The sequence below is a fragment of the Echinops telfairi genome, unplaced genomic scaffold (genome assembly GCF_000313985.2).
Source record: "Echinops telfairi isolate 266 unplaced genomic scaffold, ASM31398v2 ScPeMD7_23;HRSCAF=83, whole genome shotgun sequence".
Lineage (NCBI taxonomy): Eukaryota > Metazoa > Chordata > Mammalia > Afrosoricida > Tenrecidae > Echinops > Echinops telfairi.
The window spans coordinates 75,769,378-75,791,055 of NW_022103920.1; the positions used below are offsets into that span (position 1 = coordinate 75,769,378).

Below are 21,678 nucleotides of genomic sequence, written 5' to 3' on the forward strand. Positions count from 1 at the left end.
CTCTGGATACACACCCGGCGTTCCTTAGACATCAGTCTGCTCAGGGGAGCAAGTTCAAGAATGGGCTGTAACGCAGATAAACGTGGGACACGGCAGGTGTCTAGACTCCATTGCCCGGCACTCCATTCACCTCACCCTGGAAGGCTCTTCACAGCCCACTTCAAACCTTGCAATGCAACTGAGTTTTGTCTCAATCGAAGTTTTAACTGAAACATCCAATTAAAAATAAACGTTAACTTCATAAACAATACCAAAACAATTGGACTCTTGTTTCCTTTTAAAGTTCTTTTTTTATATCTAAACGGTGAGGTTGAAGCAGTCGTGTACAAATGTATAGAAGAACATCACAGGTGTCTGATCATTTCTCTTGAACTTTTTCCCCCCCTAACTTCCATGTCTATCTTCCTCCCCAGCCTCTGCTCCCCCCCACCCCCACCTTCCAACACAGCCAGGCCCAAACCAAACCGTGCTCAAGCGGGTGGGTCCCCCTCGTAGCAGCATTCTGCTGGGTTTCCAGGGCTGTAAATCTTGACGCGAGCAGAAACCCTCATGTTTCTGCCGTGCACTGACTCGTGTACTTCTTCTTCAGACCGTGCAGTTAGCAGAAGGAATGTGGCTGTTTGCTTTACCTCCATACCAGACCCACCTGTTATCTACAGGGTTAGGTTCCAAAGACTTGATGATGCACAAAATCCGTGTTTTCAGAAAACAGATGATGGCCATATCAGATCACAAATGGAGGATGAATACAGCATGACATTATTACACGAATTCTGGATGATATCATAACATCACTGCCAAGCCACTAAGAATCATGGCCCTGTCAAGTTAACACGTACCGTGAACCGTCACCGCCAGTGTCACTGTCATCTCACGCTGCAGTATGTGTTACTGACAAGTGTATGCAGTAATGTGCAAAATCGTTGGGCTCTTTTACTTGGTCATAAATATGCAACGACAGACAATGAGATCGTGAGTGAGGACGCAGGTGGCTTTCTTTTGACCTTTGCTGTATGGAGTTAAGATTCAAATAAAAACTCAGTGGCCAGGCTTAGTAACCTTGGTTTCTTGAAAGATAGCATACGGTTTATAGGTTTGAAAATGGTTACCTTTAACTCTTTAAACACTCTAAACACTGTAAAGTGACATTTTGAAATCATTTGCTCTAGTAATTTCTGATGCAAGGTTTTTCTCCGGCATTAATATCCTTGTTGTTTTACTACCATCTTTCATTACCCTGGGGTTGGCTAAACCTTTACATTAAGAAGGCAATATGATAGTATTAAAAAAATAAGTTAATTCGGTGAATTAAGTATTGCTTGACAATAATACATCAAATATATTAAAATACTTAATTATTTGCTTGTTTCACATTATATAATCATGACCAAATAAAATTCTCCTTAATCAACATGCTGTTTATTTTTCTTATTCTCTTTAGGTCTTTTTACTTTTTTTTAACAAAATTCCTTTTTAAAGTTATTTTCTTCCACTGCAGTATCATTTTTCTCACCTTTCACTGACTACAGATTGAAGATTCAAGCTTTGTTATGTGCATGTAGATTTTAAAATATACTTTGGCAAAATGTATTTAACAAACATTCATCATTGTAACCATTTTAACTGGAAAGTTCTGTAACATTAATTATATTCACCGTCTTGCATGCCCGTGGTCACTATTCATTTTCAAGTATTTTTCTTCGCCTGATTCAGAGATTCAATAACACTTAAATGTAACTTCTCATTCCCTTTCCCCTAACCATGGGTGGCCCCTGATCCACTTTTGTCTTTAGGCATTTGCAATTCCTAGGTATTTCACAAAATATACATGTACATTTTAATTTTACAGGTAAATATTGGAAATATCATTGCAAAAGATTCAGGAAGGAGAAATACCCTTGCTCAGAGAAAGACTAGTAAAGTCTCCTTCCCACGCGATCCAGAAATGGGCTGGTGTGTCTTTTCCTGGTGCCAGTATTCCAGTTTTAATATTGTTCTATGATTTATGTTTTCTGTTGACATCTCAACTTCTTTTTTCCCACGATGATCCCTATATTTAACTAAATAACTTATTTTTCATTTGCACTTGCATTTTTGTTTATTATTTTCCATCTGTTAGCAATTGCATTTGGAAAAGCAACTCATAGAATTTATTGTTTTCAAAATAAACTCTCTTCTGTGACAGCACCATCTATTTAGACTTTTACTGACATGGCGTGTGAATTCTACGCCATGTTTTCAATTTTATTTATTTCATTGATCACCAATAGGACAAATGATTTGGGTTGGCTGAATTGGAAGCTTATATGTTATGTTACCACTGACCTGCTGAGTGGCCCATTTGAGACACTTCAGAACCATTTGAATAAGGGATGAACATGGCCGCGGTCTTTCCCTTTAATTACTTCCCACAGCAGATTTTAGCCATAGAGCAATCAGTTCCCTTGATTTTTAAGGATCCCTGGTAGTTCGGCAGTTAAGTGCTCAGATGCTGAGTGAAAGATTCGCAGGCGAACCCACCAGCCACCCTGTGGGAGAAAGCTGTGAGTGGGCACTTCTATAAAAACCGTAGCCTGGGATGCACCTGGGCTACCCGACTCTGTCCTATATGGTCACTGTGACTTGGAGTCAACAACAATGGATTTGGTTTGGGGTAATATTGGTTTTTTTTCTATTCATGTAGTGAGTCACCCTGGTAGGCTATGTGTTGACTTACTAACCAAAAGATCAGCAGTTTGAAACCACCAGCAGCTCCACAAGAGAAAGATGAGGCTTTCTAGTTCTGCAAAGAGTTGCAATCTTGGAAGCCAACAGGCACAGTTTTGTGTTCTATAGGGTTACTATGAGCCATGGTTGGCTCAATGGCAGAGTTTATATTCATGTTGTAGTTAATGTAGAAAATGAAAGTGCAGGTAAGCAAAATCATTACTTACGTATTTATTATAAGAAAACCACATGAAACAACGGAGTCCATCCAATGGAAAATTAAAATTTTGTCATCCACTTTAAAATAAGATGTATATTTTATGCTTGTGTTGTTTATATGAGATTAAATCAACACATATTGAAACCTTACCAAAAACCATAGACACCATCATGAAATAAAAACATAAAGATGTAAAGCTATAGTTTCTCAACATATCGTCTAGGTAGGTGTATGGATCTGTGAAGTCTGAGTTAGCATCTCTGTAACCTCCCCCAAGGAGGACTGTGCTCAACTGTATTCACACCACAGCAACATGGAAGTTTGGGCAGGCTCCAGGGACTCGTTCCTGCGCCGTGTACATGTTCTTGGAGTGTGGGGAACAAAACGATTTCAGAAGAAGGGCAGTCAGCACTAGGGAGGACGGGACAAGTGTTCCCCAGGATCTCATAGGACAGTCCTTGCCACCTGCAAAGTGAGGGGCTGGGTGCTACTTGTCAGGCCCATTTCTAATGAGTGCAGTTTTCAATATTCTTAAAACTTATTCATAAATCCCAACATTATCTTGTGCCCTTGCAAAAAAATCGATCAAGGTTACCCCTCTGGAATTCCCTCAAACAATCCCCAGATCCTTCTGATCACTCTGCGTAACGGAGTCCCTCAGAAGCCATTGTTTTGACTGGGCCTTGCTGTCTGGTTCATACTGGTAAATCGAAGACTTGCTAGTTATAATCCATTCTGTCGGCCACCAGCTGTGATCTTGCTCAAAAGACCAATGGAAAGGACGGATCTTCTCTCTAGCTGATTTTCAAGCAATACTTTCGGTCCCCCTCAAGATGTTTCCAGATTAAGATATTTAGAAAATGACACCATGTGGTGTCATTAGACTGCAGGCTCCAAACCTCACAATGGGGAGACACAATCAGGGAATATAACTTATTTTCAGCAAGTTACAAATTTAAAAATCACATGCTGTATATTCTGGTTATGTAAATTTTTAAAACTCTTCTCACTCAAATTGTGTGGGTATATGTCTGTATTGTGGGAATAGAGACTGCGTGTAATGATGTTTGCATTCACCTTCTTTGAGTGCTGATGTGTGTTTGTACATGCCTCAAGTTGAGTGTGTGTGTTAAACGTGGTATTCAGAAAATTAACTGTTGATTAGCCAATCTAATAATTGATCTGATATTTTTTCAGTTCAATGTGTATAGTATTGCGAGTCAATACTATTTATATGTCAACTATATAGATATATGTTTTCTTATCTTTTTATCTTTAGGTGATGACTGTCAGAAGTTTTTTTCCTCATTACCTTGTGGTGGACTTGGGGTGAGTGTGAGTTCATTTATTACTATTAAATAATAAATCTTCAAAAAAAGTCTTTGTTTTATCTATGCCCTTACTGTTTCTCACTCAAGATTTTATTAGACTTCAGGACAAGCTCTATAGTTTGCAGGACCCCATATTAAATGAAAATGATTTCAAAAGACTGTATAGTTTTTTCAAAATTTCTTGTTGACAAAGTACTAATAATTTCAAGATGATGACAATAAATCATTAGACGAGTGTGCGGCCTTTATAAGGGTAGAGTCATATGGCCTGCACAGAACACATGCCCATGAAGCTAACTCTCCAATACTTTCATGTCACTGAAAGTGCGCTTCACAGCGTTTTGCTGCAGAAACCACTGTTTCGGTCGAGTCGCACTCAGTAGGCCTGCATACAAGTATCACATTTCTCTTGCAAATGTGGCAGGGACTTCACAAGGTGCTTTGCATTGTGGGCAATGTTTTTGAGAACCTCCTGGGGCCATTTTTATCTTCCATAATCGACAAAGCCTTTTGACCCAAGATATTTATACCACATTTCAAGGACAAATTTGCTTGAATTCGGCGACATAGGAAGAAAAATGTGTACATTTTTGTGGATGATTAGAACATACCCTCTAACCTGCAATTTATTTAAAGTTAACCCTTACAATGCCAAACTGTCATCTGTGGAAGTTAGTGCAAAGTCATGTCAGGACAGCATCATTCTAGATCAGGTTTCTAAGGAAGAAGGAATTTCAGTCAATTAGGCCAGTAGGCTCTTGTAGAGGAATAGCCAACGTAACTGTGTGTATACTGTGTTTAGGAAGTTTTCATGTGGCTGGAGCTAAATGTGATACAGTGAAATCTCATTTCTCTGTATAGTTTTAGAACCTTCTATCATTTAATGATGTGATTGGAGCATCTAGTATCCCCTCTATTTCTCCACATGCAATTCAGTGCCATGTGAAAATAATGGCAAACGGCAACCAGTATCTGTTTGGACTTTAGAGTTTGCCAGCAGCTATTTGAGTTTTCAGGGCAATTCTGTGAAGTAAAATACTCTGCTGCTTCCTGATGAGAAGCGGAAAGTTCTGAGAAGTGGAGTTGTTTTGGTTGATGTGCAGAGCTGGGCAGCCTCTGGAGACCACTGTGCAGGGTGTGGCCCTCACCAGTGGTGGATGGGGTTTGCTCAGTTGACTTCCAGCACCCGGTGATCCGCACCACACACTCATCCTTGCTTATGCTTAGCAAAGCTCCTATGAAGTTGGGAGCTAGCAAAGGCATTGTAGAAAGCAGAGGATAAACTGCCTTTTAAAATGTGTTTCATTGGCTTTTGTTCTCCCTATTTCCCGCCCCCCCAGCATCCCAAGTGGCCATTTTAAGAGATTGGCTGAGTACTTGCAAATGAGTCAAGGAAAGAAACAAAACTAATCACCAGTTGTTAAAAGAGCAGTGGTCCTCAAACCTCCACTCCTTTACAAATTGATTTAATTCACGTGCCAGAACTGAGCCGAGGACCACCCCCTAGCATACACTTTGAGTGTGACCTGGGTTGTGGCTCTAACTCACAGTACCTCTTCTCAACTGCTGTAAGCACATATGGAGGTAACTTCTTATCCTTAGGCAGAGCTGCCTGACTCAGCACTTAGAGAGTCAGGCACTGCTACTGCCGATCTGGTGTTTAAAACTCAAAGGGCAATTGATTTCAGAGACTGTTGTTCTCAGCTCCCACGGGAGTTCAGTCTGACTCATGCTGACCATCAGTCCACAGAACTAAATGTTGCCTGCTCCTGCGTCATCCTCACAATTGCCAGCATATTTGAATCCGTGTTTTGAGTCCACGTGACTCCATCTCACCAAGGATCTCTCTCACCCTCGTCGGCCCTCTACTTCACCATACATGTTGTCCTCCTCTAGCGATTAATCCCTGTAAGGACATCTCCAAAGCAGCGGAATCAGACAAGGTTCTGTTCTGATCCAAATGCATTGACAAAGGTTCAGAAGTAGCTCACCAACTCTTCTTCCTAGTCTGTCTTAGTCTGGAAGCTCTGCTGAAGCCTGCTCACGAATGAGTGGCCTATTGGTATTTGAAATACTGGGAAGGTAGCTTCCAGCATCTTGGCCACACTCAAGCCACCCCAGTATAACAAACTGGTGGATGAGTGTCATCGGATGTCTCAAATAATGTCCGCAGACGCTAGATGGTGGCAGTAGTGATGGTAGGCACATCTAAAAGTTGATCATGAAGACAAGAGAGTGGGAGGAAAGCTAGATTAATTCCCTCCATCCATTTTGGATAAGGTTGGAGAGAGGGACCTCTGTGTTTGGCAAGAGGTCCATAAACCTTTTCATGGTGTTTATTTAGGTCCAAGTGAATGTGAATGTGTGTGCGCGCAAGTTTACTCTTGCTGATGCTCTAGTGAACTAGTTTATTCATTCCGTGGGTGTGTTTTGTTTTGTCTTGAGGAACCCAATTATGTTCTTAAGGCACTCGGGAGCCAGTTTACCCCCTAAGATCTTTACTCTTGACTCAAGTCATAAGAGATATGTTGGTTCTTCTGGCTTTGACCCAGTATACATGTTCACCTCCAGGACAGTCCTAGACAGATTGAGCACACAGAACATGCCCAGTAGGTACTCGGAGGGGTCTAAAATGATCAAACCTGGGAAGCACCCCAGAAAGTTTAGAAACAACTGAAATTGCTTTGGTCCTAAAGCCCTCTTCTGGGGTTCAGATTGTCTAAAATGGACCCCTTGCTTTGAATTCCAAAATAGTCAATGCTCTCCAATTTTTCAAAGTAAACTCTGGTTTACTTAGAATATATACCTTCCATCTGAGGTGAGTTTAGTGGTTGGCTTTGGGGAACACTATCTAGGCCATTGTGACATCAGGAAATCCCTACTTCTTATTAAATTTTCCCTTAACATTTCATAAAATCGATAATTTGGGCCAACCAGCTTTTCACGATCAATTGGCGAATGGTATGTAAGGGCTTTGAAGTGTGTTCTCCAGAACTGCATTTTGAGCAGTACTCGCAAGGTTCCCAGATTCCTCGGTGTGTGGATCTGTTTCTTTCTTTACTCCTGACTCATGGCCGAGTCCTGTGTGAGCACGCTGCGAGAAAACCGTGCCCGTGGAAGCGAGGGCATTGACCACCCCCAGCACGAGGTCTTTGACAAAAGCCAGTGTAGGACCACTCTAGTTCTCCCTCCTCCGTGTCCATCACTCCTAAGAGGGATTGTTTTCCTGTCCATCTGACCTGCTGCTAAGGGAAGCAATCTTGAAGTCATTTCTCAGCCTGTTTCCCTCCTCACTTGCTGGGCTACGAAAAGGAAAAGGAGAGAGAGAAAACCCACAAAGGCAGGGACGAGCCGGCTTTTATGATAATGTCGTCATCAGCTCCCAGCTTCAAACGCTTCTGCGGCTTTTGAGTTGTCATTTATAACTTGGAACCGAATCGACCCATAATTCCCCTGATACACTTAGAGAAATTGATAACAGACTGCGCTTCTTTCATGGCTCGGCGGAGGCAGCTCCAATCACATCACTATTGGCAGGCAATATTATTTTTTGACATGGTTGTAAAAGTATAAAGGGGCTTATGGCATTTGTTTAGATGAGGAATGGGCGCTCAAGCTGTGCCGGGGTTTACGAGACCAGATTAGTGAGAAGCAAAGGGAATATGATGTTTGCAAACAGGATATGATTTTATATAAGTTTGGGTTTCAAGCTCTGTTCCCTGGGGAAAGCCTTGCAGACAGCAGAGAATTCCACTTTTATTCTACAACAGACACATTTCTAGTGCCAAAAGGCAGGACGATAAACGTGGTCAACGGGCAGCGTGGGGCCTTGATTGGAAGAGGAGGAGCTGAGGACCGGACAGGGTAATTGCTGGGAGGACTGAGCAATTGCAGCGTGCGGGCAGAATCTTGGCCTGCTTCAGGCCCCAACGCTGTGCCAAGAACGGGGCTCTGGGAGGTGCAAGCAGATCACCCTGGCCGGCAGCAACTCAATGAATCCGTGAGCACAGAGCCAGCTTTTGCTGCCCAACGTTTACTCTCTGCATACTCTATTGGATGGCATCGAGAGCTGACACAGGGGGGAAGTGGGGGCTAGAGATGTCCTTTCTGTGAGTTTGAGAAGGGGTGCGGGAAGAAATTTGAGTTTGTGGGGATGTAATTTAAGGCTCATTTCAATTGTGTTAAGATTCACGTAGCGATTTCAGTTATTTAGTAAAGCTGCTATATAAGAAAGGCACGTTTGGGCGAAATGTCTGACATTTTTTTTTGTTATTGTTTTGTGTTCTGTTTTATTCTGTCAGAATGAAAATGGAAGCTCTCCCTTCTGAAATAGAAAATAAGTATACTTATTCTGATGATACATAGACATAGATGACAAATAGGTATAAATGATTGTAACTAGATGATAGGTAGGTAGGTAGATAGATAGATAGATAGATAGATAGATAGATAGATAGATAGATAGAAATGGAAGATGGATCCAGTAAGTAAGACCAGTGACTCAGTAGTTAAGCACTTGGCTGCTATGGGCAGATCAGTGGTTAGAACTCATCCATCAGTCCACAGTCAAAAAGACATGATAAGCTGCCCCCATCAAGAGTTCAGCCTCAGAAACCCTCTGGAGCTGTTCTATTTTGTCATCTAGGATTACCATGAGCCAGAATGGACACAACAGCAACATATTAAATACACATGTGTATAAAATACTTAATGGAATGAAAATAGAGTGGAATTTTCCCATAAAAATTTGGAGCCCTCCTCATTCACACACACACACACACACACACATGCATATGTGCATATATATTTATCATATACATATATATTAAAGAGAGAGAGAAGAAAATTCTGTGTTATTTTACATAACATTTAGATTTGCATTTTGGTTGCTGCCCCTCCCCACCTTTATTGTACCATGTTGTTCCTCCATTATTTATTCTTTCACATAATTGCAAAACAAAGTTCCTATCAATTTAATTCCTTGACTTTTTCTATTAGATTAAAATGCACAAATAACTTCCATTTGATGATCAAATCTATGGACATATAACTAAATGTACTTTGACATCAATACTATCACCATCACCACAAAACAGTGACCACCAAGCTGGTTCTAGCTCATAGCCACCCACGTGTGTCAGTGTTGGATTGTGCTGCCCAGATTTTCAGTGACAGGTTATTGAGAAGTAGATCACCAGGCCTTTCTTCCAAACCTCCTCTGAGTGGACATGAACCTTCAAACTTTTGGACCCCTCCAAGGATGGCTAACCACACCACTCAGGAATCAATGGAATAGGAATATTTGATTCAGATATTTTACTGTTGCTATTTAGGATAACCTTCTAAATAGGAGGTTTAGTAAAAAAAAAAAAATGCCACAAACTCATAGCAGCTCTTGTTGGTCAACAATATCAAACTGTGAAGCCGTTGTTTGTCAACATATCCTCCGTCTTGCTCTAGCCACATAGAAAGGTGGTGTTTTCATCTCCAACCCTTCCCCAGGCTGCGGGACTCGATTTAGAACGCAGCGAAAGGACTGTGGCGGCAGCCTTAGGGATGCAGCTCGTGTTCCTTTTGAATGTTCTTCGAGTTTGGGGAACAAACTGAAGTCTGAAGAGCAAAGATTAGGGTTATAGGGTAGATGGGGTAAGGTTTCCTAATAAAATTGTCATAAACTAGTCTTTTCTACACGCAATTAACGAGCAGATACATTGTCCGGATGGAAAAAAGTCTTCGGCACAAATTTCCTGGCCTTTTCCTCACCATGTAAGTTTGCATTTTCTTAAAATTTTTAAGACGCCACTTTGGTTGTCCTGTTCAAGCAAATCTATCAAGATGATCCAAAGCAGTCACCTTCTACACTGGTCTCTTTACCTGCATTTAGCTGGTCCAGCAGATGCCTTCAAAGCCAGTGTTCCGAGAGCACTGCTTTATTTTTACTTTCGAAGGTACTCTAATAAGATGAAGACCTGTGCATCACTGAGAGCACTTGGCCGCGGCCACTCATTTATCACAGAAGCAAGTTAAAACACGTTTTATTTGAATAAATATATGCATGCGTGAACTGGAACCCTGTAGTCCCAGTTTTACACTTCCACTCAGAAACTAAAACCAGTGTTTCAGAAGATGTGCCGGGTGCCACAGGATGAAAAGTGGGGGGCAAGGAAAAGAAGATGAGTTGTTCCCGGTGACCAGGCCAGGTGCAGGGATGAAAACACTGATTAGACAAGACGCTCTCTTCTCGTTTGCGCATGTGCGCCCAATCCGTTAAGCGAATTGGGCAGAGTGTTCTATAGGAACACAGAAGGGGGACATGCAAAACAGGAAAGGAAAGGCGTGTGTGAGGGTTCTTGAAGCAGTCACAGTGAAATCTTCAAGAATAATTAGTGATGAGTATAAGTACTTAAGTGTGTGTGTGTGTGTGTGTGTGCGTGTATGGGTGGGTAGGTGGGTGGTGCTGGGGATTGGCCAAAAATTCATCATATTCTTGACAATTGCACCAAGCTGTTGCCAATTAGTAGAGTTTCTTTTTCTCTTTTTAAAAAAAGCCTTTTTGACATTATTTATGGCACAATTCTGGCTGTCCCGCGGGCTGCGATATTGACTCCCGACCCCTTCCTTTTTATCATGAGCATGTATATGCATCATGACATTCCTGCGGCTCACTTATCCCGTGCAAGCACAATGCCTTTTGTTACCTCCGTGGAAAGAGGGGGGCTGGCATCTGTTTCTCACATACTGTAATCAAGATAATGTTCATTTCCCTTACATTAATGTTCACCCCAACCTGGCTTGCAATCAGTGCTTCATTTCCTCCACTGCTGCTATCAAAGATGCCTCCGATCCACCCCCACCCCCACCCCCACACACACAATACGAGTATCCGCCCTGATTGGGAATCCCCCTTTCCCGGGCTCTTTCCTACAGCCCAGCGAAGCCCATGGAGAGGGACTTCGTTCCCAGCGCTCCTTCATTTTCAACGTGGACTGGGCACCACTTTCCCACGTTTCTCTCTCTCTATCAGTGATGGAAGTGGGAATTTTCTGTCCCTGGCCGTTTTCTTCCTCCTGCAGGGTCTCGGGTTCATGAGTTTTACTGTTTGTGGATTTTCAATTGTCTTAAACTTGAAAATGGTACCAGCAGGAATACCCCACGGCGCCTGGAAAAAGTAAATAAACTTGATAGGCTACCTTAATGAAATTGTTAGAGAACTTTATTTCATGCTGTGGATTTCGTGTAAAGATTATGTTGCTCCACACTTGGAACTTTTAGTACAGAATGTTATGCAAGCCAGGGAATTCCTTCTAAATAACAAAGAAGTGTTTATTATTGTGTAGAGTGTGTTATTGGCTATTCAGTGACAGTTGTGAGGATTATAGACAACACTAAACGTATATACATTAACTCTATGTATGTGACCGAATGTGAAATTTATAGAATCATTAAGTGTCTGATGTCCATTGCAGGAGAGAGGGAAATTAGAAATGAAAACCTTCACTTCCTCCTTAATTCACTTAGTTGTAGCATCCTGATTACAATTAAGTTCTTTTGATTGCTTTGACATTATGACTGGGTAAATCAGGATGCATTCTGAAATAAGAATACTTCTATTTTTTTTTAATTTGAAGTAAAAATAAATATAACAAAATTGGCAAGATGGGAGACAACAAAATGTGCTGTTGCCTTCTATTGTCAAAGTGAGATAATTAAAAACACCATCTTCAAAGTTTTTCATGTGTGTTTTTTAACTAATTGAGGCGGAAAACATATAAAATACAAATATAACTATGTTAACCCCAGGAATACCAATAGTAGGAAAGAAACCATATCCATTCCTATAATTTCTTGTTCATTCACTTTTCTGTGTTTTATAATTTTATAATTATTTTGTTTACTTTCTTCTATGCCTTGGTTTTAAACATTCTGGGGGGGAAAGAAACTAGTCTTGAGAACTGCTAGAGGTAGAAGAACTCGGGAACTGTCATTTTCCAAGTAACTCAGGTATTTTCCAATTCTATGACCTAAAAATGCTGTGGAGAATATATGATACTTGGACAAATTTGAATATATGGTCATCACCTGATTTCCAGTGCTGAACATGAAGAAAAATATAAGACTTTAGAGTAAACAGAATTTTAAGAGAAAATGGATTTTCTGAAAGCTTCCATATTGTGCAGTCAAAAATACATCTATACCTAGATCCAACTCATCTTTTCATGCAGGCATCTAAAAAGCAATTTTATTTTATTAATTTATCTTTCTACTGCAAATAATTCCAAATCCAGATTACTCACCGTTACAGTAAAATATCCATTACCTAAAAAGGATATACCATTACTGAATCTGCCTTTGTGAAATATTTTGGCAGGAAGGTAAACTATAATGTTTTCATTCTCAAACAACACATTGTTTTTCTCAAACACCCAGCTAATGAATTGCCTGTAAGCAGGCAGTCCACAGAAGGTTCCTTAGTGCTTAAACCCTTCAGATCCCTTGAAAATCTCCAATGCCTGACTAGTAGACTAGAAGCATCATTACTGTGGTAACAGGTCGCATTTTGAAATATGTAATTGTTAGAAAATAAAGCAAAAGATAAATTATAACTAATTTACTATGCATAAAAACATATAGAGTTATTGTATGAAGAAAAAAAGGTTAGTGTATTTAAGCATTATGCTCAATAATTTAATTGTACTTTTATTCTTAAATAGTAACTTCGTTTTAATAATTTAATTGAAGAATATAATTTTAAATAATTTAAATTTATATTCTGTTACCTAAAATATTGCTTATTCTAAATAATATGAAGTATAATATAGTTTCCCAAATTTATTTGCCCTGCAGTCTCCTTTTCAGAAAAAATAAATTTACTCAGAGCCACCCAGCAATTACAAGCATTTGAACTATAGCCCACAATCCAGGATAAATCCAGATAAGATTTCATTTTCTGCTTTTGAAGTTCCCCTCCCCGAATCATATGACCTATTGTGGGAAATCTCTCTGTATATAAATTAGTTTATATGTCGATATAAACTCATAGAGGAGACCTAGACTGTTGGACTAGTAAAGATATATTTTCCTCTCAACAAATAGGGCTGGAACAGAAATTCCTCAAAGAAAGGCATCTATACAAAATCAGTGACCAATATGGAATCCAGAGGCAGTTGTGCAAACAGAACAAGGGAAGACTGCATGGTTTAAAATCAAGAAAGTTGGGTGTCAGGGTTGTATCCTTCATCGTACTTGTTCAACCCTTATGCTGAGCAAATCGTCAGAAAATCTGGATTGTATGTAGACCGAGGAGGCATCAGGGTTTGAGGAAGACTTCTTTGTCAGCATGCGATGAACAGATGGCACCACTTTCCTTGCTGCAAGTGGGGAAGACTTAAAGCACTTACTGGAGAAGATCAAGGATTTCAGCCTTGAATGTGGATGACAACTCAACATAAAGGACAAAATGCCGACCATTGAAGTCATGAGTAGCATCATGGTACATGGAGAAAAACGCTGATGTTGTCCAGGATTTTGTCTTGCTTAGATCCACAGTCAATGCTCATGGAAGCAGCAGTCAAGAGCTCAAAATACACATTGCATTCGGTAAATCTGCTGTGCAAGACCTCTTTAGTTTTGAGAAACAAGGAGGTTGCTTAGAAGACGAGGGTGACCTGACCCATACCACGGTGTTTTCCATTGCCTCGTATGCACATGAAAGCGGGACATTGAATAGGGAAGATCCAAAGGATAATTGATATATTTGAATGATGGCGCTAGAAAATATATTAAAAGTGCCACGGACTGCCAGAAGAACAGGCTTTTGTCCTGGAAGAAGTACAGTCAGAATACTGCTTAGAAGCAAATGGTGAGCTCTCACCTCACATATTCTGGACCTGTTCTCAGGAGAAACTGTCCCCTGGAGAAGGACGTGATACCTGGTAAACTGGAAGGGGAGACCCTGAACAAGATGAATCGACACATGAATTGAACCAGATGAATTGCAATAATGGGCTCAACTCTCCTAACAACTGTGAGGATGGCACAGGAATGGGCAATGTTTTGTGCCGACTGCTGTGAGTTGAAATAGACTCCATGGCACTGAACAGCAACCACAATGACAATGACCGACATTACTCTCACAGAGATCACCTGAGAGCATTTCACTTGCAAATGAAAAGTAGACAAGAATGATTTCTATCATGACTCCTATTCAATATTGTCCTGAAGACATGGAAGAACAATGCTCCAACTTTAGATGTAGAAGAAAGTGAAGCACTGCTAAAGAAGAACAAAGTCGGCGGCATCACACGTTCCAATCTCAAAACCAACTAACATCCTTGGTAGTCAAAACAGTCTAACACAAGTACAATATTGGATACACAGACCAAGGGAACAGAATTCAAAATCCAGAAGGAAGTCCATCCACCTATGGATAGCTGAATTTTGACAATAGGTTGCAAGTCAATTGGGTGTGGAAGAAATAATCTTTTTAATAGGTGTTGCTGGTAAACTGGATATCCCTTTCAAGGAATATGAAACAGGCCCCATAGCACATACCATGTAGCAAAATGATCAAGATGAATCAAAACTGGAGTGTAAAACTGAAAGTGATAAAGATCATCACTAAGGAAATAGAGACACTCCTGGGCCCTAATCTGCGGCATAAATACACGAACAAACATAACTGAAACCACACAAATAGGAGACGCCAGACTAAATGACTGAGACTTCCTACAAATTAGATATTCATGTGCATCAAAAGATTTCCCCAAAAGAGTAGAAAGAGAACCCACAGACTTCTAAAAAGACATGGCGATGCACTAGCAAAAAGAGAAATTAATCTCTTATATCTACAGGAAATCTTAACACCTCGATAAGGAAAAGAGAATCCAATAAAAATTGGGGCAGAGGGCATGAGAGGACACCTCATCAATGAAGACATTTAGTCAACAAACAACTGTATGAAGAAATGCTCTCTGTCATTAGCCATTAAAGAAATGCAAATCAAACCAACCGTGAGATATCCCATTCCAGCAATAATAGAAAATTAAAAACAAAAACATAAGCAAAACAATAGGTGTGGTGAAGGTATGAAGAGAGCATAACTCATGGTGAGAGAACTGAAAAATGATACAGCCACTATAGAAAACGCTATGGAGCTTCCTTAAACAGTAAAAGAATAGAAATATCACATGTTCCATCAATCTATCTCCTAGAGAAATAAGAGCCACAATATGAATGGATATGTACATATCTATAGGTTGAAAAACAAGGATGTTACTTTGAGGACTAACCCATGTCTGACCCAAGCCACGGTAGTTTCAATGGCCTCATATGCATGTGGAAGTTGGGCATTGAATAAGGAAGACCAAAAAACAATTGATGTGTTTGAATTATGGTGCTGGCGAAGAGTACTAAAAGTACCATGGACTGCCAATAAAGACAAGTCTGTTGACAGGGAAACAACTAGGGAAGCAGAACCAGCCTCTAGGAGAGGGTAGAGATCTTGTGAGGATTAGAGCAACACCAAGCTCGTGGAGAGGAAGCACTAAGAGGTGGAAGAAGGGGGAAAGTGATGGTGGGGCAGGAGGAGGCTAAAGGAAACAGGCAAGTTCTAGGAAGCAAAGGCACAGATATGAAGATTGACAGAGGTGTCCACTTATGTAAATACATTAATCCATAGCAATAGTGGTGTTGGCCTATGTTCATATATTTATAAAGCAATACACTGAAGCTGCAGACGGGCCTTGGGCCTCAGCTCATACCTCCCCTCAATACAAGAACACATTGTTCTAACAAATTGGCATTCTGTGATGCTCAACCCCTGTCCCCCCACCCCCACTACATGATCGCTGAAGATAAAATGGGAGCATAAGCAGATGTGGCGAAGACAGAGGATGGTGCCCGGCTATTAAAAGATATAGTGTCTGGGGTCTTAAAGGTTTGAAGTTGAACCAGTGGCCATCCAACAGTGAAGCAACAAGACCACATGGAAGAAGCACACCAGCCAGTGTGATCGTGAGGTGTTGAGACTGGGCAATGGTCTTCAGAAGATTCACAACAAACAGTAAACAAACAAACAAAAATGTATTGGTGAGAATGGAGGAGGGTTGGAGCAGAGACCCAAAGCCCATCTATGGACAATGGAGCATCCCCCCACAAAGGGGTCACAGGGAGGGGGGTGAGTCAACCAGGGTGCAGTAGAGCACTAATGGGTCATGCAATATACCTCTGTTTCCTGGAGGCCTCCTCACCCCTCGCCATCATGAACCCAGTGCCGCTTCCCAATCTAGATTAGACAGGAGCATGTACATAGGTATAGGCAAGAGATAAAACTCACAACACGTGGAACCCAGGAACAGGAAGGGAATAGAGGTACCAAAAGGGCAGGGGGAAGTGCGGGATAGGTGGGGAGGGAAGGGGGTACGGATCACAATGAATGGCACATAACCACACAGCCCCTTCCCTGGGAAAGAACAACAGAAACCAGAGGGGAAGGGAGACAGCGGTCTGAGTGAGATTTGAAAATAATTAACAGTCTACAATCTATCAGGGGGCCATGAGAGTTGAGTGGAGAGGAGGACGGGAAAAAGGAGGAGCTGATCCCAAGGGCTTAATGGAAAGTAAATGTCTAGAAAAGAACGATGGCACACACGTACGAATATGTCAGATACAATTGATGCATGGTTTGTAACAAGAGTTGTAAGAGCCCCCAATAAAATGAAAAACAAATCAAAACAACAACCCAAACCAAGTCTGTCTCAGAAGAAATAAAACCAGAAAGCTCCTTACAGACAAGGACGGTGAGACTTCATCTCAAGTACTTTGGACATATTCTCAGGTGAGACCAGTCCCTGGGGAAGGACATCACGCTTGATACAGTATAAGGCAGTTAAAAAAAACGAGGCAAGCCCTCAACAAGATAGATTGACCCAGTGGCTGCAACAATGGGCTCAGACATGAGAACAACTGGGCGCAGAACCAGTGTTTCCTTCTGGTGTACACCGGTGTGGCTGTGAGTCAGAACCGACTTGAGGGTGCCCCACAGCAGCACGGGGATTGACCTTGCTTAGACCCACGGTCAATGCCAGCAAAGCAGTCAAGGAATCAAATGACTTACTCCATTCCTCTGGTGCTAAAGTATTCAAAATCAAAGAGGTCACTTTGAGAACTAAGATGTTCTGACCCAAACCATGGCATTTTCAGTGACCTCATGTGCATGTGAAAACTCGACGGCCAGAAAAGTGGACGAATCTGTTTGGGAAAGAGTACAGCCAGACGCTCCTGAGAAATGAACATGGTAAGACTTCATTTCACAGCATGTGGATTTTATCAGGAAGTGCCATTCCCCAGAGAAGGACAACGGGTTTGGTAAAGGGTCGGTGATCAAGAGGAAGACCCTCATCAAGATGGGTTGACATAATACCTGCAACATATAGAATGGGGCTCAAATAGAGCAACAAGGGTTGGTATAAGACAATTCCAGGCAGCGGTCCATTCTGTTGGACATAATAACTGGCTCAATAGCTTCTAACTGCACCACAGGATTCCCAAGCCTGTAAATCTCTTTGGAAGCTGACCGTCACATCTGCCTCCTGCAGAATGGCTGATGAGTTTGAACCACCCATCTCTCATTTATTAACCAATCACTTAAATCTTGACACCACCGGGCTCCTTCCCCAATCAGCACCTAACCTACTGTCGCTAAGCTGATTCATAATAAATCTGTATAGGTTTTCCTATACTTTAAGAGAGCGCAGGAGTCTCATCTTTCTCTTATAGGTCACCTTGTGAATTGGAGCCACTTAGCCTGCAGGCCCAAACCTAACCCCCAGGACCCCTCAAGACTCCTATAGAACAGGTACATGTGAACACAAGAGCACACACAGATTTTTGGAGACTCTCCCCGGGCCTGGGCTTGCTACATACCCAGGTTTTGATGGTTCAATCCTAGGGCATAGTTCATTCACGTACCTATTCATTTATTTGAACTGCTCTATGACTGTATGTAAATAAATACTGGTGCTTGTTATATACCAGGAATTGCAGATACAGCATGGACTGAAATAAAAAATTAGCCTGCACCATAATTTATATTCTCATAGGGGACATAGATAAGCAAATGCACATAAGTTTAAATGTTTCTGTTTGTGTGATAAATGTTATGGAGAAAGAAAACAATGGAGGGGATGTGGAGTCTTAGTCCAGGCTATAACTTATGGTTGAAAAGTGCTACCTTTTGGGAACAACAATTGATTAATTGATGGTTATGGATAATATGGGTGACCTGGCTTATTGCAGGACTAACTTCAAGCGGGAGGGAGGGCGCACAGGGGATTATAAAATGCATAAGTAGAATCCAAAGAAGAGTGGTGGAGAAGCACTAACAGTTTGGAAGTTGAGAATTTGCCAAAACTGCTCAGAGTTTGAGGGCCCCCGACTTCTTTCCCACTCAGGAGAAGTAGAACATCTCGTGGGAGATTTGCATCAACCAGAATACACGAAGGTCCAGGCCTCCTTTTGGCCTCCGAGATGGAGGCGTGCTTGAGAAAGTCTGAAGAGCTTATGGTGGGAGACTGACTTATCTGCACGGTCAGATATCTGAGACTCAATAGCAGGTCCTGAAACATCTGGGTGACTCTAGATCTTCGCAACAGTCATATGCTTTGGTCTTGCCAATATCTCGGACATCATTTCCTATTTAAGCTGTGCAGCTGCAAATTAGATACAGTACTCTAAAGCTGCCTGTTTTCAAATACAATGAAAATGTCTTGACATTCGCATGACATTTCCCAGTGCCTTTTCATGTGCCTTTTAGCAGCTTCTTGAATGACATAGTTGCACTGTGGCCTCACTTGACTCTTGTGTACTTCCTGCTGATTTATATCTGAGCTGTGAGATACAGAGTAACTGATCTGTGGATCTCATACAGACCAAAGGACAGTAACTTCTCAATTTCTACCCAGCCAAGGAGGTGTTGCATGTGTATAGTACAAGAAACCCAGGATCTGGATTCTGAAGTCTGAGGCTACTTTTCACAATCATCTACTTGGTACTCTCAGTATCCTCTATATTAAATAGAATGAATCAAGCTAAAAAATCAGCTAACTTACATAGAGCAGTGTTGTAACCATCTGACTAAAATACTAATACTACTAATGACTCTAATGGCTACCAGATATTTGACTTTAATGATGGGATTTTCATGTAGGGAGAGGAATGAGGGAGATGCTACAGAGTCGACAGAGACATGCTATTGCTCTTGCTGTCAGTCTGTGCCAACTCATGGGAATGCCATCTGTGTAGAGTAGAGGGGCTCCCCTGGGATTTCAAGGTTTGGCCTTTGGAAAGCTGATCATGAGGTCTATCTTCTGGACAGGGGCTGGGGCGGAGACAGGGTGGTGGGGGAGTGGTCATCACCAAACCGGGCTGATTCATAATCTCACAGCAGAGAGTAGTAATTCTTTCCACACCACTTCTCTACACATCACCTACCTCATATCTTTAAATCCCAAAGGTAATCCAATCCTCAGAATCTTATTACAAAAGATGTAATTGAGGCTCCCTGTTCTAAAGAAAAGGAAACAGAGGCCCGGAGATGTGCTTAAGCTACACAATGAGCAGGTGGTATAGAGCGGAGCCTGTTCCCAATGACATTGGTGTGTATAAATGAGCCTTTATTTAACCTCATATCATTGACAAATCCCTTTCTCAAATGAGAATAGCTCTAGCCATAAGAAAACACACTCATGTCTTCTAATCAGGGTACTTTTTTAAAATTGAAATTCCAACAGAGTATTAACATATCACTAATTTCAGGTAAAGGAAATTATGTCACTGTACACAGAATTTCAGTTCTAATTAGAACATTGAAAAGTTTCCACTCTTGGGCCAAACTGCCGTAGTATGAGTGCCATTTATCATGCACTATATAATTTATGAAACTATTAGCATACTATGGACTCCCGTTTACACAATATGTGCATCAAATTCAATTAAGAAGCAGTAGGAAAACACTGAAATATTTTTTCAGTTGGCTCAAATTCTGTTTTAATCTTGGTTAGACTGACCAACAGGTCATTGGAACTTCAAATCACAATAATAAGGATTCTCAAATTCCTCGACCAACTACCTTGGTCTAGACTACCTAGACCAACTACCTAGTTTGCTTGGCAAACTAGTATCTTCAGTAAAGATTCCCAGAGTCTCAAAAATCTCACACTTTTGCCAGAATAGAGATGTTGCTCTGCTTGTTCTTGTTACTGGCAAGTAAACAGCAAAGGGTTGTTTTCCGTAAGATGAAAAGTGACTAGAAATTGCACATGCAAGTCAACAGAGCTGCCAGAAAGCAGTCCTCCGTACTGGACAGGGTTTGTGGTAGAGCATGAATGCACACGACATGCCCCTTGTCTCTTTCCAGCTGCTGCATTAATGGCTCACACCTTCTTTCCATATGGAATATTGGTCACACTATTCATCCATCATATCCATGGTTTTACTTAGAATCTGAAAGACCTCCTTGTAGCTGCTCGGGTTCTTTTTCATCTCACCATGACTAAAGAAGCTAAGGTGTGTGCATTATAACCTACAAGTCATCCCAAGAGAATGCGCTGTCATTCACCAATTCCTCCCACTGCTGAATTACGGAGGCAGGCATGTGGGTTCTCCCACCCATTGTCATTATAAATCCATCCTAGCCCTATTTCAAAGGACTCAGGATTGTAGCAGAGCATCTCACATGAAATAAATATGTACACTTGAGTAGTTGGCATGTTGTACCACATGAGACAATAGAAAACGCCCACTGTCCGCAGCCGCTGAGATGACTGGAGACGACACTAAAGAGCCCTGCTGGTCCCCCGCAAAAGCTCGGCTCTCACCATTATCCTGCAGAAAGAAGAAAAGTGACAGTCACTTAGTTTTCAAGAACCCTCAAGAGGTTTTGAAAGATTGCTACTCAAATTACTGTAGACCCTCCCTAAGAGTGTTTTTTATTTTATCTTTCCGAAGCTGCACCCCTAGAGTCCAACAAACAGTCAAGCAATGTCTCTGTTAGTTATTGTTTCGCTTATTAATCTGTCTCAGTTTCCTTGTCAATGAAATATGATTAATCAAGCCTTCTTCATTGAATTACTATGAAGAGCAAATGTGAACATGAAGGTGGTCAGTGAGCTCTGTATGTAGACTGGGTACTTGGAATGGGCACCAATATGCCAGGTTGCCCAGACTTGGTCCAGTTCTGCAGATGCCATCGGTCTGAGGAAAGGTTATATCAGCCTTGTGGTCTGAGATCTCCCCGGACTTCAGATCTAATCGATGGTATGCCGTTGGCACCAGTCTTTGGGGGAGGCTAATAGAGAAGGCGTATTTGTTTGCACAAGTTCCTATCCTGATGGACATGGAAATGGAGCTTTGATTTAAGAATTT

General features: G+C 41.4%; 1 protein-coding gene across 1 annotated transcript in view; it reads left to right on the top strand.

The window, feature by feature from the left end:
- The window catches only part of HDAC9 (histone deacetylase 9), a 1,007,885-nt gene that overhangs the window by 706,004 nt on the left and 280,203 nt on the right, over positions 1-21,678 (top strand). The window contains exon 15 of the mRNA XM_045288655.1: positions 4,206-4,255. Within this exon, the coding sequence (XP_045144590.1) occupies positions 4,206-4,255 (50 nt within the window). The remainder of the gene's footprint in view (positions 1-4,205; positions 4,256-21,678) is intronic.